This window comes from Myotis daubentonii, chromosome 1, assembly GCF_963259705.1.
Source record: "Myotis daubentonii chromosome 1, mMyoDau2.1, whole genome shotgun sequence".
Taxonomy (NCBI): Eukaryota; Metazoa; Chordata; class Mammalia; order Chiroptera; family Vespertilionidae; genus Myotis; species Myotis daubentonii.
The window spans coordinates 229,866,463-229,890,263 of record NC_081840.1 but is presented as its reverse complement, the minus strand read 5'-3'; the positions used below and the strand labels follow the sequence as shown (position 1 = coordinate 229,890,263).

At 49.9% G+C, this 23,801-nt stretch overlaps 1 protein-coding gene across 1 annotated transcript; it reads right to left on the bottom strand.

Annotated features, from left to right (window-relative positions):
• Positions 1 to 1,255: 1,255 nt before the first annotated feature.
• On the bottom strand, positions 1,256 to 18,130 carry ZNF518B (zinc finger protein 518B). The gene is made up of 3 exons (XM_059675727.1): positions 18,040 to 18,130; positions 15,221 to 15,546; positions 1,256 to 7,895 (listed from the first exon to the last, which is right to left on the bottom strand). The coding sequence occupies exon 3, from the start codon at positions 7,683 to 7,685 to the stop codon at positions 4,458 to 4,460; it is 3,228 nt and encodes a 1,075-aa protein (XP_059531710.1). The 5' UTR covers positions 7,686 to 7,895; positions 15,221 to 15,546; positions 18,040 to 18,130; the 3' UTR covers positions 1,256 to 4,457.
• Between the last annotated feature and the right edge of the window lie 5,671 nt (positions 18,131 to 23,801).

The following is a 23,801-nucleotide window of genomic DNA, read 5'->3' as shown; positions in this document are numbered from 1 at the left end:
AAAAGTGAAGATGACAGATACGGCTCACGTCCTATCTCTAGTGGACAGCACTGCTCCAGACTGAGTCCAAAATCCTTATCACGGGGGTCTCAGCCCACCCAGTGTGTCTGATACCAGCTGGAACCTTAAGGCAATTTACGCTGAGCACAGCCTGAGGCCACAGAAGGCTCTGCGTGTTGCAAAACAAAGAGTATTACAGACAAGGGGTTCCCCTTTGCTTCCTGTGCTCACCTGGCCCTAAGCCTGTGAATGGGCATCACTAACCTTTCAGTTTTCTTACTGATGAAATGTGGATGAGTGACTGCCTGCTTCCTAACTACGGCCTTGAAGTCAGTTTCTGCCCAAGTCCCCTCTTCTGTTCCATGGCAGCCGTCCTGGTGGTCCAGGCCTTTACAACCCCCTTCAGACCTTTACTGCCTGTTGATCTCTCCTGCCCCCTAAATAACCAGGGGGACAACCTAGGAGCCTCCTTCTGTAGGGTTAGAGGACAACAACGCACTGCAATTGGGGTAACAATCAGCCAAACTGCTGCCCTGAAGCAACTCTCATCTCCTCTTTGTTCTCCTCAGGGTCATCTCAAGTTCAAGTCTCTTTTTCCCTTTTGACCTCCTTGGATGCTGGGAATGAGGGGAGGGAATGAAGCCCTCTCCAAATAGCCTCACGCCCCTTCTCCCCATGTAAGTGTGGTCCCGAGGCTTCTCCATGGCTTGAGCACTCCCACCCAGGACCCCTCCCCGTGGAGAGCTCTGCAGGTTAAGTGCCAAATAATGAGGCCACTGACCATGGTGCCAAGATTGACACTGCCGCCCACACCAGCACCTTGCGGGTTTCAGCCAAAGCAAAACAAAAATGTACCTGGGCCCTAGCTGGTGTGGCTCAGTGGATAGAGCATCAGCCTGCCGACTGAAGGGTCCCGGGTTTGATTTCGGTCAAGGGCACATGCCTGGGTTGCAGGCTCGATCCCCAGTAGAGGGCATGCAGGAGGCAGCCAATCAATGATTCTCACTGATGTTTCTATCTCTCCCTCTCTGAAATCAATAAAAATATATTTAATAAAAAAAGTGTCACCTGGCCTCCTCTCAGGGTGCATAGTTAACCAGCAGAGCATGGAATTCAGACCCCAGGGGAAGCAAGGCCCCTGTGCTGTGTACAGTGACACTGACTGGACTGTGTGTGGGTCGGAAACGTACCGCGCACAGGTAGGCTGTGCAAGAAAGAGCCACGCTACTGAACATTTGAAATGAAAGGGCAGAGAAACATTGACAGTTGCTTTATTTAACAAAATTACTTCAACTCCTGAATCTCTATATAAATGTGTTTCCAAAGCGCAGCAGCACACACTGTTAACACAGGACCTCTGGGGGTGCTTGAAACGGGTTATGCAAGGTTTTATTTTTTCTCAGTTGACACTGACAGGTTCACACCATCTTCAAAAGGTGGGGCAGCATCACACCGTCATTTCCTGGGACGGCTTCTACAGGAGGTCCCAGAGCAGGAGGCAGGGGCTCTCGAGGGTTAACACATTGTGTCCCATTTAATTCAACAGCACTTGGCCCATAACAGGGGCTCACAAAATTGTTTGGGGCTGAGGAAAACAATTTGAGTAAAATATAATCTATTAAGTCATTAAAAAACAACAACTTTCACTCTTTGTCATATCATAAATATAAGATCATCTCATTTCTGCCCCCCAAAAGAAAATCTGTTAAAAAAAAGCGTAAAATGATGTCATTAGTAAGTACTATTAGTAAAGTTTAGTGAGAGGAGGTCCTTCAAAATCATGGCAAGAAAGAGCACACAAATACTCAACACAGTTCTGCTACCTTCTCCAATCTTGTTAGAAATGACGCTACAGCGCATTTCACGACACTCACCTACACGCTAACAAGCTATTTCCTAACGCTCTTCACATAAGGAAGACAGCCAGTCTTTGCTTCCTCACTTTTTACGACTCCCCGGAGCCTTCTTAATTCCTTAACAAGTACTGTACTTCTGACCCGCCTCCCCCCCTCATGAACGTGAGCTCTGTACGCTCTGTACAAGGACGTAAGCTGCTTTAGGTAATACTTGCAAAAAGGGTTGATGCTGCAAAGTGTAAATACTTCATGATGACACTTAACACTGACCCGATTCATGGCTTTCTCTCCTGAAAGGCCAGTCTACGCTTTCAGGAAAGATGCAACTATGCAGTGAGGTATAGGAGGAAAAAGAAAGCCACAGCCTTCTCTTCTCTGAATGCCTCCGGAGGCTGTTTTCATGTCGGAGGGCACAGACCTACACTTGGGCAGACCTGTGCAATGGCCTCCTGTATGCAGCGAAGCAGTCTCGCGCTCCACTGCTCAGAACGCCCCAACGGGAAATGTGCGGGACTGAGGTCTGTGATGAAATGATTGCCGGGGTGGCCACTCCCTTTGTTCATACAAATCCGACCCACTCTCGACTGTGCTTTCATTTGCTCAAAGTGAAATCAGACCATTATAAAAAGGTACTTCCAAAATAAGTTATTTCTAGAATATAAAACATTTTATATTTTCCAAACCACCTAATTTCATTATAAAATAGGAAATCAGAAAATTAGGTATTACAGTTTTCATATGGTAAAAAATACTGGTATGTGTACATATACTTGTATACACATAAAAAATACAAATTTCAACAAAAATTAACCAATTAATCAACTCAGTGATCATGTCCCAAATTACACATAAGACATGTTAACTACTGTAATGAGAAACAACACAGAAGAACTGCAACACCCCCCCGCCCCTCCTCACCCCCAATCAGAGGGTAATCTAAGACTTTCCCCTGTGGGGAAAAAAGAAATATCAATCTCTGACTATCCAATGCAACAGGAATCTCTCTCGTGTCTTCCTCAGCTGTGACAACCCCAGTGGCATTCCCTACCCCAGCACAGGCCTGAATGCCTATAGCGAGGAGCACTCAAGGGCCGGGTTGCCATGTGTCTGAGCCATTCGCCTTCTGCAGGATGGCTGGGGCCCAGCTGAGTGGGCAAGGAAGGACTAAGATGCAGTCTAAGCTCCATCTGCCAACCGAGTATTGCCCAGGAGGCCCCAGCGGCAGAGGGCGGGCTGTTTTCTAATGCACACGAAGGTGCTGTACAGCTCAGCACCGGTCCTGACACCGGATGATGGAGAGGGGAGCAGGAATGCTCTCGCGAGTTGCTTCCTAGCAAAGCGAGTCATGGGGAAAGCATGGCTGTGGCAAAGGTCAATTAGATGCACACTGTTACCGTCAATGAAGACCCGGGATAGTGTTCCTATAATCTTAACAAAGATGGTGGGATGTTTGCGTTTTATTGATTCCTGCCCTTTTTTAGTATTTTCACGAGGGACGACTTTAAGGGGCCTCAAGGGCACAAAAGGAAAGGGACAGGAGGTGAGTGGGGAGTTGTCTGAACAGGCCCCCCTGTGGAATAAGTGGCAAAGGAGAGTAGGCTGCGACCTGGGGTGGAGGGCAGTGTCTGTGAGCCCTGAGTGATGGATGGAGAGTTAGTCCCCAAACAAAAACTCAGTCACCTTAAAGTCACAGCTGCTTCCATAATCTGACCTTGCATTATCTTCCCAGGTTCGATCTATGTGTAAGAGACCTGCATATTCACATTTTTAACTGGTTACTTTGTTTATGAGAGGGGTAAGGACAAACAAAAGACTTAATTTGAGATATTTTCCCTTTGTGACCATTTCTTTTTTATTTTGCAAAAAGGCACATTCCCTCACCAACTGTCATAAATTGGGATGTTTAAGAAAGAATGCAAAAGCTTGAAAATGTTTTCTTTCTCCCCTAACACGCTGTGGAAGTAGCAAATTCAGGCAAAACTTTACAATCATTCTTTCAGACAGTCCCAAGAAGCACAGTTCTCCATGCTGTAAAGAACACTTACGAGGATTATAGAAGGGGTGAGGGATCGAAAAGAATGGCCACTTTTCTGTAACCAAATTTAAGATAACAATAGAAAATATAATTTCCATTATGTACCAAATATTCAGGAGACAAGTTAATGCAAAGAAAAAGTGGATGAACACACCAACCATGGGTTTAATTGATCAGTAGCATGTGTAAGACACTCTAAACTCACCCTCTCACTGGATGACAAGAGGTTTGTATCTGCACAGAAACAGGGGTGCTAAACAGAAAGGTCTCAGATCCCACTGAAAATTTGTTGAAAGTTTCACTTCTCCAAAAAAATGCATGTACATAAATGTGTGTGTACTCTTTCAGGGTCTTCAAATACCTTCCAAGTTCCAGTCACATATCAGGGGACACCAGATGCCTGGTTCTCAACATTCCTACAAGGAATCTGAACAATTAATGGTCCTTCCGTTCCTACAATCTCTATTTCTCCTACTGAGTCAGGGATGGGGAAAAACAACAAACCCAACCCTAACCAGAATAAACTAAAAAAAAAAAAAAAATTGCTTCAAACACCAATTTTTCACTTATTTGCCCTTGGAAGAAAGAACATCCCAATCCCTGGTTGCTTCTATCAAATGCCGCTGACCATGACTCATCCACTCTTCCTGGTCTTCATACAGCCGTCCGCAAAACCAGCACTTAAATGTACACTGTGAATCATCAGGCAAGGAATCCACCACCTGGTAGTTGTTTTTATGGACTTTTTTAAGTTTCATTTTCAACATCATTTGCCTTTTTATTTGATTGGCTTCCTCCACGTTCTGGTAGGTTAGCCGCACATGATGCCGTCTGATGCCTAATTGACACCTGGTCCTCTCCGATAAGACGACTTTGAGGACATTGCCTTTGTACTTGTTTATTACCTTCATCACATTGGTCACTTCCGGTGAGTCAACATCAGGATGGTTTAACACAATGACAGGCTGGTTCCGACGGGGGCATTTAATCAACTGGTCCGGTTTAACTGCTATCAGTCGAAGCTGTCTTGCAACCTGAAAAATTGAAGGATCCTTGAGACAGAGGCTGGGGTCAGCCTGAATTTTGCTTTTCTTCTTGGATGAATTTACTTGCTTGGTTTTATTTTTATTCATAGGAAGATTTCTGTAGGGCACTTTCCCTTGCTTACTCAATTCACTGCTTCCTTGCTGACCATGCAGAGGGCCAGTTTTTTTCGGGATGGTGCTACCAACAGCACTCTCTTTTCTTGGTTTAAGCCGAAGAGATGTGTCGAGGTTCTGAGACATGTCTATTGGCCCACTTTCACTTGCTGAAGACTGTAAGTCTGAATCTGTCTGTTTCATGGGGCAGAATGGAATGGGTTTTATTAACTGTGTCTCACTGTAAGGGATGCTGACGGGTGCTTCACATGTAGCCTCTATAATGTGGGCATCCTCAGAGGAATTAAGAACCCTCAACACGGCTCCTTTGGGGATCAACACTGGAGTAGCAACATGAGACTTCCTGGTTACTTGGCTTTCGGTTTTCCCATTGCTGTCTTCTACAAACTGTGGATATATCTGCTGACGGGTAAGCTGTCTACTAATACCACTATCATCCTGAGGTTTTGAGAGAGTGTGCGTGGAATAGCCAGTGCCAGTAAATGACACATTAATTTCTTGAATACCTTCAGGGGTGGATTTTGAAGTTACCTTTGATGCCTGCCCTACGGAACGACGATGTGCATTATTGGCAGCCAGAGATGAAGGCTTGCCACAGGATTCAATTAACTGAGCGATCTTTCTGCGCAGGAGTTCAATTGACTTTATTTTGGATGTTGAGCTATTCCACTTAACACCCTCAGGGACGTCTTCAGATCCGGAGCTCAGAGAAAATACTGATGAAATGACTGGGCCATTGAAAGAGTTATTAGTCCTTTCAGAATTCTTTAACTCCAAAGGTTTATCCCCAGGCTGCTGAGATCTGATTCTGTCTTCTCCTGTTATGTTTATGTGTAAATATTCACTTTTACGATGAGAGGAAATCTGGCCTGTATTTGAAACTGCCTTATATTCCTCTGTCTGGTTGTCTTTCAGCTTCCTAGTAGATGCAACCATTCTCATAGGAATACTGATCTCACTTCTAGATTCCAAGTCATTTTTACTTATAGGCAAAAAGCCCTTTTCTCCAGAGAAGGAAATGGCTGCAGGTGATGCAGCCAGAGGAAGAAACTTCTGGGGGTCCCTGTGCAAATGCCTCCCATCTTCAGTAAAAGAAACAGCAGCTTTATATGGAAAAGGATTTGGGGCAGTGCCAAGGCCACATAAAACACTGTTTTTCACTATAGATGAAGGGGAGTGACCTTTTAAGGCAACGGGAGGAAGAGCAGTTCTATGTGGATACATATGACTTTTTTTCTGCAAATCCTCAACTCTAGCCGACTTGAGGAGGGATTCTCTACAGGGGTACACACTAGAATTTGACATGAACACATCGTAAGACTGTACCCATTTCACATTTTTAACTTGTTTCTGAACTGACTGAAGGCAATCAAGGCCTAAAGGTTCTCCAACACCCCCTTCAGTTGTCAGTGACTTGGTTTGTTCTGCAGGGAGCATTTTTCCTTGTTCATCTGAACCCTTCTCTTTAATCCTATGTTCAGAATGACCTCCATCACCCCCACCAGCTTCTGGGCAATTATTTTCTTCCAAAGGAAACAGTTTCAGAACAAGCTGCTGTGTTCCGTTGACAACCTTCACATCTATCAACTGCGCTAAACAGTTGGCAGGGACCACGAGCTCTGCTGGCGCCACCACAGTCAAGGGCATTCCGGGCTGAACGGGCTCTGTGGCCGGGGATAACACTTCCACCTCCACGCTTTTGTTCTCCAACATGCTGACTTCATTTGGCTCCAACAGGGTCCCTTTGTTTGGAATACACACCACGTCTTTTTGGTGCTCCTTCGACTCGGGTACCAGTGTGACGCTGCGCACTCTGTCTTTGTTTGTCTGGAGGGAGAACCTCGAGAGTTGATCTGGTAACTTGCTTTGCAGCGTGGTGCCTGGATCGGAGGTTTTGAAAAGCTCTGCGTTTTGTTTTGATGCGCTGGTCCTTTTCGGCTCCGGCTTGGCCACGGCTTTGGGCTGTCGTTTTCCGCCAGCTCTCTCGTGAACTCTCTTCCTGTGCTTGACAATATAATCGTTCCTAATAGCACCATAGTCACAGTACTCACATCGGTAAGGGAAGATGCCTGTGTGCTTCACCAAGTGTCTCTGAAACTCCCCCTTCGTGTAGGAAATGTGGCTGCAGTGAGAACAAATGAACTTGATCTCTTCGTGCTGAAGCGTGTGCTTCCTGTACTGCAGAGGGTCCTTCGTGGAAAAGCGACATTTATCACAATAGTATTTGCCTGGTTTAAAGTTCCTTACCTTAAATTTGTTATTGCCAGAACTTGCGATGGTGTCGGCTTTATTTCCTACATGAGCAGCACTGGGATCACTGTTCCCTAAAGGGAAGTGGGGAGACGCCACTCCAAGGCTGCACTGGAAGCACACGTATCTGTCTTCCTTGTGGCTCTGCCCCGGCCCCTTTTTCAAATCCTGAAGAGGGATCTGGTGAACAGTCTTGCACTTCACACACGTGGCCGTGGTCATCACGGCGGCCTCGGCCTCTGAGCCTTGATACAAAGCCGTCTGAGCTTCTTGTCTGTCTGGCCGAGTGGCTCTATTAGCATGAGGTTGTCTAGGCGACATGGTCAAAGAGTTGTGTCCATCAAGTACTTGTGAACTGAATAACTGCTGTCCAATGTCCTTCATCTTCTTAGCTGCATTTCCAAACACAGTCCACTGGGATCCAGGCAGACTTCACATGACTGAATCCTTCGCAGGCAGCATTCAACGAACTCTGATTGGCAGACACGTGGTTCCTTCTGGGTAGCATACTGAGTTATCTATTTTAAATACCACAACATAGATGCACGGTCCTCAGGTATGACTGTTTCCAATTCTCTGCTATTCCAGGCAACACTAAAAGGGAAAAGAGAAATCACAGACCATGATGAAAACACGAACTTAAGAGTTAGCTGAGCTATTTCCAAACTTACCGTATATCTCAATGACCTTGGGAATTCATGCTCAATCTCAACACAGCATCTTAGACACATTGATGGTAACACATAATACAACCGAGCTGGCAAATAAGGAACATAAACTGAAAATATTTTCACATCAGCCTCTAACACTCATCCCTTCCAGCGGTTCTCAATCTGTGGGTCGCGACCATCGGAAAACACATAGCATATCAGATATTTACATTACGATTCATAACAGTAGCAAAATTACAGTTATGAAGTAGCAATGAAAATAATTTTATGGTTGGGGGTCACCAAAACATGAGGAACTGTATTGAAGTGTCGTGGCATTAGGAAGGTTGAGAACCACTGCATCAGACCAACTGAATGTAAACAAGGAGTAAGGAGAGCACAGCAGTCATTCAGAAGAGCCTTTAGTCAGTGATAGTCATTTCTCAATGTCGCTGAGGGCATCCTAGCCACGTCACAGGCATAATCTCATTGGCTTCACTAACAGCTGGCACAGTGCGCTGCCATTCAGCTCTTAGACATGTGAGTCTTCAAGCGGTGCCCTGGGGCTTTGGATCGGGACGTTGGTTTCTGCATTACAGCTAACAACCTGCATGGACCCAAGGCTCTCACACACACCCCATTTGCTTTCACAAGTGCTAAGTCAATACTGACAGTACTAGGTAGACAGATATTTGTTCCTTCCACATCTTCCTGAGCCTCTGTCGTGAACCATGCCAGGCACAATCCTAAGTGCTGCAGGGCAGTGAGCAAAAGCAAATGAGTCCCTTCCTCCTGAGGGGGGGTGGGGGAGCAGGTTATGTATTTATTTGTCAGACAGTCATTGGGAACAAAATGCCATAAAGGCAGGCAGAGGGATAGGGAGTAACTGTGATGAAGTTTACGGCTGGGGTGGAGGTGAAGAGAGTTAGCAAAGCCCCCCCCCAATAAGCTGACTTCTGAGCATAGACCCCAGGGCAGCCAGGGAGTCAAATATGGCTGTTTGGGAGAAGGCATCTCAAGCAGAGAAGCAACCGTCTGTGGGAAGCGGGCCTGGAGCACAGGAGGGACAGGAAGGGGCTGAGCAAGGAGAGGAACGAGCCAGGAGGGGAAGCAAAGGGAAAACTGTAGACGAGCAGGGGAGTGGGAGACTAGCCAAGGCAGGGTCTACAGCACAGCCTCCTAGGATGTGGCCTCTCCTTCACGTGGGAAAGAACCAGGAAGAGACCAGAGTAGGGATGGGACATGGTCTGTAAAGCAATTTCAGCTTCAGCCTCCAGCTGCTGAGGGTGGAGGGACCAGCTGGGACACGGAGGGGGATCAGGCTGCGGCCGTGCAGGCAGACATTTTCTACAGCAAGTGCCACAGTACATGTAACACAGTGACCACTTTTATATAAAAACAGTTGATAATGTTTAAATACACTCCCCCCCACCCCCCCGAATTCATAATTAGGACTAAGCAAAAACCAGTCTATTTTGGGGTTGGTTAAAAGCCTTTCTTTAAAAAACAAAACAAAAAACACTTAAACCTTTGGGCTTCAATTTTTTCATCTGCAACTGGAATTAAGGACAGATCTCCATGGGAGCACAGCTGAAGTCTGGTGCCTCTCTCAGTGTGGGGGGGGGCCTCTCAGGCACCCCTCTCAGTGTGGGGGGCCTCTCTCTGTGTGGGGCGCCTCTCTCAGTAGGGCGGCACTCAGGGCACGCAGTGCCTACTCTGATGGGCAGCGCTGCGGAGGGTTGGCAGCCTCCTCCTGGGCACTGACAGGCCAGGAGCCGTACAAGGTCTGGAAAGCTCTGCAGGGTCAAGGGAAGTAACTCCAGCACGTTCAGATCTAGCCTAGAATCTGCCCCGTACAGTTTAGAAAAGTGTCATAAGGACATCAGCGCTTGATACCAATTTTAAAACATCTTCACCAGCTGACCATGCGCTTGATGCTCTGATGGTGCCATGAGAGAAACTCCTTTCCTCTCCAGGCAGCTAATTTCATCATCGTGCAGTTCTCATTGTCAAGCACTGACCCTTAAACCAGACTGAAACCAGCCTCCTGGTAACTTGCCTATATCCTGACTCTGGAGTTGCCAACATCTCAGTCCCGCTTCATAGACTGGCTGTGATCCCGCACATCTCCTCTCTTCCAGTCCTTAGTTCCCAACCCTGTTCAAATATCTGCCCGTCTCTCATCTACCAGCCTCATGATCCTACTATTTCCAGAGAGAGAGAAGGGACGGGGAGAACAGCAGAGGGGAAACTAACGGGCCTGGCTGGCACAGCTTGCTCCCCAACGCTTCCAGCTGAACCCCTGACACGCTGACCCTAAGAAATTTGCAAAGAAATCATGTAACGGGCTGCCTCTGTTTGAAGCATCATCCAAACCAGGATTCAGTTTGCACCTTTTCAGTTTCCCAGCCTCCAAGAGTCTTCAAAAGCCACAGAAGGCAGTTTTGCCCTTTTCTCTCCAGGTCCTTTTAAAACGCGGGGGTGTCATGCCTCCTAACACTAAAGACCGACCACCCCAACATACTGGCCAGAGAGATCACATACATTAGCAAGAGGTGGAGCAGATCCTGACAGAGGAAGGTCCCAGGGAATGAGCTAGACCACCATAGAGCCTGAGGAACGCTTGGAGGTGACTATGCAAAACTGTCCCAGCAGTGATTTTAAATGAAAAATCAACAGGAACAAGTGCTAATACGAAGCATACGGCTGTGACTAAAGCATTCTCAAAACCATGCAATGTTTCTACTGGCATTTCCCTTAGTCCAGGTGAGAAAGATGTCAGGCTTCCTTAAAACAAGCATACATTCTCTGAGCCTTTGCAACTTGTGTGGCTAGTCAAGGGGGAAAAGGACCTCAGCTGTAATGCCCCAAGTCAGAGATGAATGGACCAAGTGGGAGAACCAGGACGGCTCTGACCATGGTACTTCCTCGTGGACAGCAGCAGGCGCACCTGAGCAATGGGCTCCTCCCTGTCCCCTCCACCAACCTGCTCTATCGGGTTCACGTGCAAGCACACTAGGCTGGGTCCTCCTGGCAGCTCACTGCCCAGCCAGCCGAGGATTACACTAAATCCAGTAGCTAAAGGGCCGTGTGCGCGCGTGTGTGCCTGACACTGAGAAGGCACCCAATAAAGGACTGCACCATCGCTGTCGGTGTTCACCTGCCTTCCAAGCTCACCACAAACCTCTTTTAGAGAATTAAGGGAGGCTCTCAAAACACGGAGACTACTTAGTATTAACTTTTTTGTTGTTAATCCTCACCTGAGGATATTTTTCTATTGAATTTTAGAGAGAGTGGAAGGAAGAGGGAGAGACAGAGAGAAACATCGATGTGAGAGAGACACATTGACTGGTTGCCTCCTGCACACACCCTGGCCAAGGCCAGGAAACCTGCAACTGAGGTACATGCCCTTGACTGGAATAGAACCTGGGACCCTTCCGTCCGGAGGCCAATGCTCTATCCACTGAGCCAAACTGGCCAGGGCCGCGTTATTGACTTTTGACACAATAAGTAAGATGGCCTTTACGTTACTATAAGTTGCCTGTTTCTGAAGAGCACAGAGCCAGCGTTTTAACGGAGCATCAGCTGTGTGTCAGCCAGACCCCGCCAAACTCAGTGCCACCAATGCACTGCCCCCACTGTCCCATTTCCTGGAAAAGCCCACGTGCAGCGCTTGCTGCTGGTGGGTCTTCCTTTTGACTGTGAGCATCCTTGTCCTGGTTTCTTAGGGATTTGTTGTGGGGACACATGAAAAAACAACACTGACTTTGTAAGAACCGCTTCAGTGACACTGGGGGCTGTAAAAACCAGAAAGCACTGTACATAAAACCTCTTATTAGAAAGGAAGCATTTGACTCCTCAATACTGGAAACATCGAATGTTCAACAGAATTAGAGGAATACTAGCGAGACAGTTCTTGAAGCTACAGGTTCTGGAATCAGAGTACAGGCTTCAACTCCCAGCCCGGTTGCTTCCTAGGTGACCTGGGCGAACTGTCGCTTCCCCGTCAGACTGAGTGACAGTACCTCCACCACAGGAACGTGTGAGAAGGAACTGTGATCATGCGACTACAAGTGCTTAGATAAGTTACTCATGCATCAGACATTGCTTAAAATGTTATTTTCCTGTTTTTATGAATTTATGCCTACCACAAAACTAGTCGAAGGGGCTAACAGGCTTCTCATCTACCTGCCTGGCAATTGTTCCCTCCAGAATATATATTGAATCTCACTTTATAATTTTAATGACATTTGCTTGGTTGTACAGCCTGAAGGAGAATTTACCTCTGGGCAAAACCATCCCTCCAGCTTGACCTGCAAAGAGGTGGACAGGTGCTTAGATTTACTGCAGAGAAGGCGCTCTAGCTACAACATAGGCTTATATAAAAGTCAGTTACCAGCCAAAACCGGTTTAGCTCGGTGGATAGAGCATCCGCCTACGGACTGAAGGGTCCCAGGTTCGATTCCGGTCAAGGGCATGTACCTTGGTTGCGGGCACATCCCCAGTGGGAGGTGTGCAGGAGGCAGCTGGTCGATGTTTCTCTCTCATCGATGTTTCTGACTCTCTATCTCTCTCCCTTCCTCTCTGTAAAAAATCAGTAATAAAAAAAAAATCAGTCACCAAACTGCGTTGTCTTCTCCAAGCCCAGTGAACTGTGCAAAGTCCTGTAGCAAACGAATGGGTTTCCGTGCGAGATGTTCACATGAAAAGTAAGAAAAGCCGCTAACCAATTGCGTCAATTGTATCATCACAGAGATTTCTGCTCGTGAGAGATGCCCACCAGAATCAGTATTAGTTGGCCTACTGCATCCTTTTTGGATGGAGCGGCAAATTTGGGAAGCTCTGTCCAGAAAGCCTTTCACTGTGGCTCCTGCCTCCCTGTCCCAGGGGTGGGGCAGCAGCTGTGTGCCCATGAAAAGCAACGGGAATGGCGTTGAAGGTCTGCAGGCCCAACCCCGAATCTGTCTCTTTGCTGGGTCCTTAGGCAAGTGACTTCTCCCTATGCACCGCCAGGCAAGGAAACAGGCTTTGCGGGCATTAAACTTAAAGGGTAATTAAGAGAAACAAACTAGATAATGTAGGCAAAGCACTCAGCCTGGTGGCAGAGGTGCTCAAAAACTGCACCTGTTCCTCTCGTGTCCTGAGCCTTTGCAAAGGCTGGTCTGTCTTTAAAACATCCTACCCCAGTGGTTGTCAACCTTTCAGACCTCACGGACCACCAGTAGTCTGCGGACCACCGGTTGGCGACCACTGTCCTACCCCACAGTATCCAGAAGCATGTAGACAGGTAATACCTGATTAGGGAGGGGGAGGGGCATGGAGCAAGTCCAACATTAGGGATCCAACATCAGGTGTGTAAACGTAGTGTTTCCCCAGTAGGATGGCATTCAGGAAGAAACTGGCCTCACTCAGTAAAACCTTTTTCAGACCATTACAAAGAATCAGAATTGAATTGAATGGTAAATGGATCTAAAGAAGGAAATACAGCAATTGGGTTATCAGACATTTTGCCAAACTTCCTTACACTTAGAAATGACTGAATTACAAATTGGTGGCCATTCTGATGACAAAAAATATTTCCAAATGCTGCTGACACATGTACCCCCTGGGGACCCTAGCTCTCCATCTGAAACCATATGGTTTGCTTGGGGCTTAGAACCGGGCAAGAGGCTGGAGGCCAGACAAGAGAGGCCGCTCAGATGCTTCCGCCATCCAGGTGAGAGTGTAACTAACAGCAGGGACAGCAAGGACCTTGGATGTCAAGAACAAGGTCCAAAACCTAGGCTTCTGACTCAATAGCTGGGTGATGCCAGACTTGTTAGCCTCTCTGAGCCTGAATTTTCTCATTTGTAAGATGGGCATAAATAATGCCTAATTTACATGGCTGATGTGAGGAAAAGGTATATATGCAAACAGCAGGTAACCTTGTATGTGGCAGTCAGTACATGTTTTGTCAAAAAATAAATCAACATTTTTGAAAGACTCCTTGGGACACAGAAGAGTCCAGTGATCTGCAGAGAAGCAGAAACTCCCCTTAACAAAGGGGCCTGAAGAGAGAAGGGTCTTGGAGGCAGTTCCATAGCTGGAGGTGAAGATCCCCGCCCCCCACCCCCCCACATCCCCGGCCTATTCAGGAGTTACTTTGGGTTGGACCTAACACCGCTGAGCACATCAGTTGAGACTACTTCAGGAAACAGAGTTATTTTATAGTTTAAAAAGAAAAACAGTTTAAGAGGAAACCTTTCAGAAGAAAGGCTATGACTAAGGCTAGAGTTCTTCAAATCTAAAACTTAGAGATCTATATGTGGAAACAAATGTTAAGAAGCAAGTATGCTCTTGTTGGCATTAAAAAATGCAAAATAAAAAACAACGCAGTCTTTACAAGGAATATTACAAAATTCTGTTATTAAACAGCTAGTGACTTCAGGTCTCTAAGGTAATAATACATTTTTGTATTTCCATATATATTTTTTTTTCTTGCCTTCAGGAAAGATCAAATTTCATAAAGGAAATGGATTAAGAGTTTAATAAAAAGTATAATCAAACACAGTAGAAATACCTCCCTCCAAATCAGTGATTCTTAACCTTGCCTGCATCAGGGTACCCACCTTTCTTAATGGGTCCAGGAGGTTAAACTTATTTTTTAAAGAGGTCCCTGGGATGGTCGGTCACCCTACTGCGTGTCCAATTACCTGGGAGGCTCCAAACTCACGCTGCCTGGGCCCCAGGTGTGGTTCTGGTTCTGAGGGGCAGCCCAGGCTGAGAACAAGCACCTGGCAGGACAGGTGCAGGGGAGCGTGCAGGAGCGGCAAGAATACCAACATCCTGTGCTGCCTGTTAGATGCCGCACCCACCTGCGGGTGCCCGGAGGCAGGACAAGGCCTGTGCCTTAGGCTGAAATGAGATGATTAGGCAAGTGGACTCTGGGTCCTACCTTGCTTAGCCACGTGACGTTGGACATATCTCACTGAGGCTCTCTGTGAAGTATGTAATGACAGTCACCACTTAACAGACTCTCGGAAACTTCAACGTTCCTGGCACAGCGAGCCCCCTGAGCTTGCACGGGGACTGCTGGACCCCCACGCCTACCAGGGGCTGCAGTCTTTAACCGCAGGTGGAGAGGAGTAAATGCTACCCCCGTGACAGGATCCGGATGCTCAGTGGCCGGCGGCATTTGTTAATCTCAGAGCACCTTGGCCCCAGTCAGGCAGAAGGGTGCCTGCAGGAGCAGAGTCATACATTACCTCCTCAAAGCACACCTTCAATTACCTGCTTCCTGGGAGAGAACCGGCCTGGAGAAGCTGTGGCTTTTCTAAGGTCACAGACTTGGTCAGCTGGTGTCTAATGGAAATCCTGTGCTTTCTGCTACCCGCTGTGTGAGCTGGGCACCGAGGTCACAGCATCTGCTGTGCTGGGCACTGTTCCGACTTCTGGCCTGGAGCCGGCAAGCTGTGGATGTGAGTCCAAAGCAGGGCAGGTCGCAGGGGCTCTTGCTGGTCTTCTCAGGCACCCAGGCCCATCCAGTCTGTGCTCCAGGCCCTGGCACAGGCGTCTACACTCAGAACCCGGGGGCAGCGAGCCCAGCACGAACAGCCCTGCAACAGAAGCCAGACACTTGGGTTGAAGTCCCAGGCCGGTGCAGCCTTGGTTTCTCCAGATACTTTTCTTCCAGAAAAAAGGGGGTGAGCCCCCAAAGTGCTTCTCAAGCAGGGATGTCGTGCAAAGTCACAAAGGGACCTTAAAATGGAAAACAAGGCTTCCCCGGGCTCCGATGACCCTCTGCCTGGGGTGGGCTGGAGCCTGTGGTTTAAAATTCTTCCCAGGTGGTGCGGATGCCTGCCCACCCCTCATCCCGTGATGAGTGTCTGGTTTAGATGATCTCTAGCCACGTTCAGCTCCAAGGATGGATCCTGGAAATGGCCGTTGGCTGAGTTTGTGAACAAAGAAAAGGCCTTCTACGCTAGGCAGCCAGAGAATAATTGAGACTGGAAAACCTCACTGGCAAGGAAGGACCTTGTTTGTCATAGTCAACAGCACAGGGCTTGGCCATTATACTTAATACATGCTGGATGAATGAATGAATGAATGAATGAAATGCCAGCCTTTATGGCGACAAGAATAAAAAGGTTCTTTTTCTTCCTCTTGCACAGAAACTGGCCCAGATCCCCTTACTTAAAAGCAAGCAGACATGTTTTTATTTTTTAATGGCTATTCCTGGGTTTTTAAAACCGACGTTAGTCTGGCATAACGCACCAGGGAGGCCTAACCAAGAGAATCATGCCCTCCTCCTTTGTCTGTTTTCAAAATGCACTTGCAGTGAATGCCACCAGCACAACAAAACTGGACACACACACACACACACACACACACACACACACACGTTACTTTTCAAGGCCACGTTTAGAACCCCGATAAAAAGTAATTCAAAAAAAATGCATCCCAGAAAACATCGTTCTCATGCAATTTAACAAGCCGAACATTCTACTTGCATCCCAGTGCTTAAAGGGCCTAGAGGGTGCTGGTTTCTAAATAACCGTTTGCTGGGCTTCAGAACCCTTGGCCGGTATTGCCTGCCGTGTGCGCACAGCACCAGGCTGGGCTGGACTGTGCATGTGTGACTCACAGACAGATACGCACGCACGCTCAGCGTCTCTGCTCCTCTGTAGGCAAGTCCTTCCACCGCCTGGAGAGCAAGCTCTGTCTTACTCTAGGTGGTTCTCATTCTAAACTTCGGGGACAATATTTAAAGATTCGAACACATCCCAGGTTAGCCCAGAGGTCCTCAAACTTTTTAAACAGGGGGCCAGTTCACTGGCCCTCAGACATTCCACACATGCGCACTGCGGGCCCGGGACGAGTCGGCTGCTAAGCAGGACCGGCAGCGGCGGCAAAAACACCCGGCGGGCCGGATAAGCGGGCCGGCCGGATCAATGTTTTGGATAAATGTTTTCGGCGGGCCGTTTAGACTTATTTAAATAATGCTCAGCATTTCGCGTTTCGTTTTATAAAGGTGGGTTGCTACGTTGTTTTGTAAAGTCGGGGGTATTTTAAATACCCAACATACATGAGGAGCCGAAGTGTTTTTCATTCTCTCCTGTGGCTTTCCCCTTCCCATTAGGAAATGTGCGTTCTTTTGCATCCTGCGTTGTTTCCCTGGCCTGAAACTGCCCATCAACCCTCAGATAAACGGGCAGGCTGGAATGGGGGTGGGTGGTGGGTGGGGGACTCCCCTCTTCCTCCTCCCCTTCCCCAGCAAAAGATGCCCAGGTCCGCAAAAAAGAAGCCCGTCCCTGGACACGGCCTAAGACACCCAAGAAAAGACAATGCCAGGCTGGTTTTCAAGTTTATTGTTGGCACGCTCACACCGATGGCACATTATTCGAGGCGAGTCCACAGCTAAGAGCGCGGGAGCTGGAGGGCAGCGCGGTACAACGGGCTACACCGTGGTCTCTGGGGACAGACGGCCGGGCCCCCTCGAGGGATGGTGGTGGTGGGGTGCCTCTGACTCTGAGACTCTAAACACGTCAGCGCTTACCTCCGAGGCCGAAGGAGGCTTTAAAAATGGCCTCCTGACGACACTTCCTGCTCCACCGACCGGTAGAACGCTCCCGGGAGATGCATCATTTAAAACACAGGGGGCGGCCTGGGAGGCTCCGCCGCCAGCGCCCGCAGCCCGGACCCGCGGCCACTGAGGGGCGGCCCGGCGCCTCTGGGGTGACCCTGCGGGTCTCGGGGGCACAAAGGCGGCGGCCAGGCAGGGGGCGCCCACCACACTCCACGCCACCCGGCCCCGTGGGTCTGAGCGCTCCCCGCACCTCCCGTCCCGCTCCCTACCCCCACCCCACCCCGTCCCCGGCGGCTCTGCACCCGTCCCCCCCGCCCCCCGCCGGCACCCAGCCTGCGCCCGCCTGTGCGGGGCCACCTGGCCAGGAAGCCGGGAGACCGGGTGGGCGCGCAGGACCCGGCCCGCACCAGCCGTCCGCCCCGACTCGCGGCCCCCGCGACCCCCCTCCTCACCCGGACCCCACCTGCCCCGCACATTCGAACCCGGAGCCTGGACCCTCCCGCCCAGCCACCCAGCCACTCACCAGCCAGCCGGTGCAGGGAGGGGCCCCTGGACCCCGGCCCAGGCCGTGCTGCCGCCACCGCCGCGCCCCACGCCCGGTCGCTGTAGGTCCCTACTCGGGGGCGGAGCCACGCTGCGCATGCGCAGTGCGCCGGCTCGGGGCTGGCGCCGGGTCCTGAACGGAGGCTGTGGTCCCGCCTGGTCCCAGCGCCGTGCAAAGCCGAAGAGCAAAGCCGAAGACCCGACAGCCCGGGTCCGGGCTGAGAGCTCAACCCAGAGCGTCCACACCCGCCGCGTGCAGGGTCCACCAGCTCCAGGCGCCTCCGTGCGTGCAGGGCTGCCTGCTTCCAGCGCGGGCCCAGTGCCCACTCATGGGCACCCTCTCTGTGCCCTGCTGGGGCCACCCCTGCCGTCGTGGAGCTTGAAGCCCTGCAGCCAGCCAGCGACGACAGAGGAAAGGAGTCAGGTCTTCATTCTCCCAAGTCCTCTCTTGAGAGCAGCCCTGTGTGAGATGGTCCAGAAGGCCCAGGTTCGAATCCCGACTCCTCTACGCCCTAGCCTTGGGCGAGGAGCTCCCTGGCCTCTCTGAGTCTCAGCCCTGGAGCCTCGTCGGTTACGTAGGTGGGTGTGAGGGTCAGACCAGACAAGGATTGTGGGAGAGTCTGTAGATGGAGTGAGCTCATGGGATGCCCGCGGCTCTTCCTGCTTCTTCGGCTCCAGCACCATTTCTGGGAACCTCCCTGCACTCCACCCCGTACCCGCTCACTGCTGTCCTTCCGGAAGGAAGAGTATTTAGACTAGACCCTCCCAGAGGATGGAGTGGGACCATGTCGCTAGAGTCCCCACAATCAGTGACACAGATGCGTTTCCCTATAAAATAAAATTGCTTCCTCCTCAGGGCAGAGTGTGGCCAGGAAGCAGCGTCACCGCGGAGCGCAGTTTCTCCAGGGATCGCAGCCGAAAGTTTGTTTCAAAGCTCGGGAAGGAGCAAGGCTGGCTTCTGACGCCTTCCTGTCCAGGCCAGAGGTCAGGCGTCGACATCGGCCAGAAGCAGGGAGGAGAGGCAGGGCTGGGGCAACTCTTCAACACGGACAGATGGAGGCCAAGACACAATGTCAGCCACAGGATCAGCAGGAGGACAAAACTGTCCCAGCCTGAACTAGCCAGAGCCCCACGGAGAGAATACCAGCCCTGAGAGGATCACCAGCATCGGCTCTATGCTGCCATATGCTACCCATTGCTGCTGAGGGCCCTCTGTCTCTGAGGGCTCCTGGCAGCTAGTGGATGTCTTCTCAGGACACACATTTATGTACTAAGAGTCCATAGCAGAGAGAATAGGACAGAGTTCATAGTCCCCCTTAAGAGTGAGGTGGGCTTGGGAAGGGTACTGAGAATCTAATGTGGCCACTGCCTGGCAATTTGTAGCAACAAAAGGAGCCACATCAGGGAAAACTTAATTTTAAGTATTGGAGAATTCCAAGTCTGAGTGGTAGAGATTTCCCCCCTAAAATTTAGTCTAATTTGTTTCATCTCCTTGTAACTTGCACCCATGCGTTGCAGAGAGCTGGGCCCTCTTGGAGTCAAGTAGAATGAATGGAAGCCCCTTGGATTTCCTGGAAGTTTCCCTGCAGTTAGAACTGGGTAGAAACCCCAACTGGCACAAAGCTGTGAGCCTGCTCCCGAGCCTGTCTGAACCCCAGGACTCATGTAAAGGTCAGAGAATAACAGGACCGATCGCACAAATGAGTCCTCCGCATTACACGGCAGGGGGCAGGTCAGGGCTCACACAGTCCCTGGCACATAAGAAGTGCCCAGTAGCAGTTCTTTTTAAAATATTTCTCAGGAGCCCAAATTCAGTGACAAAAATACTTCATGAAGGGTTGGGAAATGAGGAGTTTACAGCCTGCAAAAGGGCCAAGCAGGGAGAGAAACCCCTAAAGTTGAAGTTGTTCCCTAAAAGTCCCAATGCAGGGAGAGTTCACCCAGACATGTTATTTCTGGACATTCAACCAGTGCTTCTGTCCTACACGCAGGACAGCCCTTCAGGTCTTCTTTCCCCATCTTCCAGCTTTGTTTGTCTAAATCTCTAGTGTTCCATGGGTCACCTCTGTTACAAGTTGAATTATGTCCCCCCTTTAAAAGATATGTTAGAGCCCTAAATTGCCAGTGAGTGCGGATGCAGACTCACACCCGTGAATGTGCACTTATGTGGAATTGAGGGTCTTTGCAGACAGAGTTTAGATGAGGTGATTGGGTGAGCCCTAATCCCATGATTGGCATCCTTAAAGAAGATGCAGAGAGGAGGCTGCTATGTGAAGACACAGAGACCCAAGGAGATAGGGGCCACAGGAAGACGACGATCAAAATTGGAGCGATGCTGCCACAAGCCAGGAACGCCCAGGGGCCATTGGAAGCTGGGAAAAGGCAAGAAAGGATATTTTCCTTTAGGTTTTGGAGGGAGCAAGGATCTGCTGCACCTTGATTTCAGACTTCTAGCCTCTAGAACTGTAAGATAATAAATGTGTTTGTTACAGCAACCCTAAGAAACTCCCAGAGATGGTTGCCTAACACACAGGAGAAAAGAGGAAAAGCATACGAACAAACCCAGTCATTGAGTGTCATGGCTGGGAGCCAATGTTTGCTCACTTATTCATTCAACAAACATCTGAATGCCTGTTCCTTGCAGGCACAGGTTAGATGCTAAGGATAGGATGAAGAGCAAGATAAGGCTCTGCTCTTTGGGAGCATTCATTTAGTAGGGGGTTGTAGAGCTGGAACAATTAATGGGATAAATAACTGGGGAGTGCTAGAGGCCGGCTGGGGAGGAAATAAAACTGGCAGGTGTGATGTGGAAGGGAGTGCAAAGCAAGAGAAAGGATCTGAATGGCTCAGTGAAGCGAGTGTCAGAAGATGAGCTCTAAGTCATGAGTAGGAACCAGTGCAGGAAGGTGGAAGAGCTTCACATAAAGGCAAGAGCATGTGCAAAGGCCCTGAGGTGGGCATAGGCTGGGCATGTTTGAGGAAGAGCAGGAAGCGCAGTGCAGATTGGGATCATCCCAGCCACTTGCAAACTGCGATCTTAAGGAGTCATTTCCTCAGTTCTGCTAGCGAGGGCTGTGGCTCAGAGGGAGGCACCCTACCCCACTGTGCCTTGGAAAAGGGCCAGGTCTCTAACAGCCGGTTGGGAATTTTGGGCTAACATTGGGGGAGGGGAGGCAAGGACAGGCAAACTCCGGTGCTTCAAGAAAATGCATAAACAGGACATCCAAGCCGGTGGCTTTTTGTTGTTGTTGGAACCATTTCAGAAATGTCTAGTAATTTCTTTGACCTTAGTTTGCTCATCTGTGAAAGAGGGATAAATGCCTCTTTGCCCCGGTCCCTGAGCTCAATTCAGTTCTTCTCCCAGTCCTCGGGCGCAGGGAGTGGAGGCTGCAGGGTCCAATCCTGATCCCATTACTCATCTGTACCAGCTGTGTGACCTCGGGCAAGTTACTGCCAGTCTCTGAGACGCTTTTCTTAACAGTAAAAAGGAGTGAGTGGAGCAACCTTCCATGGGGGTTGTCCGGCAGAGGACAGTGCCTGAGGCTAGGCTCAGATCCCAGCCGCCCTGCCTCCTTCCCTGGAGCTCCGGGTTGCTCACGCCTTGCTTCACCACCCACTGGCCTGCTGGAGGGGAGCTTTGAGCAGCGCACTGGGCATGCGCAGCCAGTAGAACCCGGGAGCCCGCCAGGGGCGGGCCCCGCCCGCAAGCGTAGTGCGCTGCAGTACCACCAACCGCCTGTGGCGTCGCTGCGCAGCTGCCTGCTGGCTCCCGCGTAGAATTCTACCAGGCTCAGCCCGAGCTGCCCGGCTGCCAGCTCTGCGCTCGCCGGGCTGTCAGGGCTGCATCCTGGGCTCCCCTAGCCCATGGCCCGCCGACCTGCCCCTGTGAGAATCTCCATGGGCTTCTTTGCTTTTGTTTCGCTTATTTTGCGGACCGGAGCTGGAGCAGGAGCGGAGGCTGGACTTGCAGCGCCGGCGGGTAGCCGAGGACGCCACGCAGCGCTGTGCGCCGCCCCCTGGCCTCCCGTTGCGCAATCCTGACCTATGACTGCGACGCTTGCATTCAATCAAGTGCAATTATCGTCCTGGAGGATCACACAAAGCTGGGCGTAGAATAGGCCGGCTTCCAAGTCCAAGCTTGTCGGAGCCATCGGCGTCCCTTGCCCAGACCAGGGCTAGACAAAGCATGGTGGGGACAGGGACCGGCCCCCACTGCGGTTCCCCAGGGAGGGGATGGGTGCAGAAAGGGAGATGAGCGTTTAGAAACGTTCATAGCAATTGGACACGCGGTGGGACCAGCAGAACAAGTAGAGGAATACTGACTGGGGGCGGTCACTCCTGGCTCAGGCAGCGTCCTCGCCCCCAGCAGTAGACGCGAGTAGGTTCAAACGGGATAGGAATGAGGGAAGACCTGGTCCTTCCATATAGAGTTAGTCTTGCCCTACACTGCCTCCCCCAGTACCTCCTATGGCTGCTCCTCAGCCTGTGCCCGCTGCCACACGGTGCTCCTCTCTGCCCAGCTCACCACTAGGCTTCTCCTTCACCAAGACCCCTGATAGATGGATAGATGGCGGGCTCACCAGCACTTACCTGCAGTTCATGAGTATAATGGTAGCAGACTTTTCTTAGCTGCTTCCCCAAATCTGTTTCTCCTTTTGTTCTTGGTAATAACCCTACTCCAATTTCTTGCTGCTCAGGAAAAAAAGACCGAACGTGCGCTTCTTGCTTGTAGCTACGTGTGTGAGCATCAATGGGAAGTAAGTATAACCAGAGTATCCATGACATCCAGAAGTGTCCCTGAAGGAAGGGACATGCGACTCTTGGCCACTTTCCTCCTCCTGCTGGCTTGGATGCAGGGATGAAGAGGCAATGGCTGGAGCTGGAGCAGCCACGTGGGCCACAAAGTGAATAGAACTGGCTGAGGATGGGGAGCCATAGGTAGGAGCCTGAGTCCCTGATAATCACAGACCCCCACTGCTCATAACTGACGCCCACTGCTCACCCCCAGATTTAATTTACTTAAGAGGTAGATAGGCTTCTATATTTTGGATTTCCTGTCACTCACTGCAAATCCCAGAACGAACTGATCCCATGTCGGTAGGGAAAGTAAAGGGGGGGATGGGCAAAGCAAGGGCCAACATGATATGAAAAATGAGCAGTTTATGTTGAATGATGTACAAACTCACACAGTTCAGCGGAAGCAACCTCTGAGAAGCCTGCAGAAGAAACAGAGGTATTCTTTCTCTCCCTGCCCCGCCCCCTCAAGAGTCCCCTCATGTGAAGCCAGGGCCACTGCATCTCCGAGGATGCACATCGGAGGCTCTCACCGCTTTTATTAGAATCTCGGCGTGAAGGGCCACGCGCCCTCTTGCTGCCTTTAAAGTAAGCAGAGCTGGGCGCGCATGGCATGGTCCCGGATGCCCAGCTGAGCACTCATGTGGCTCATTCCCTCAGCGGAGAACACTCCCCAGCAGGGCGCTCAGTGTGAAGTTATGAGCCACGTCTTCACAATTGTGTGTTCTTTAATAAGTACCCACGGTGAGCAATGAGAAGGCAAAAAAAGAATGCTGATATTGAAATGCTGGAAAATGGGAGCTAAAATGGATAATTTTTCAGCACTTTCAAGCTTCATGATGAGCTTTCCTAGTGACCTGAGCTGCAGGTATATGTGACCTAGATTTATCGATATTACACCAAACTTTTTTTTAAAAAGAGGTTTACATATATATATATATATATATA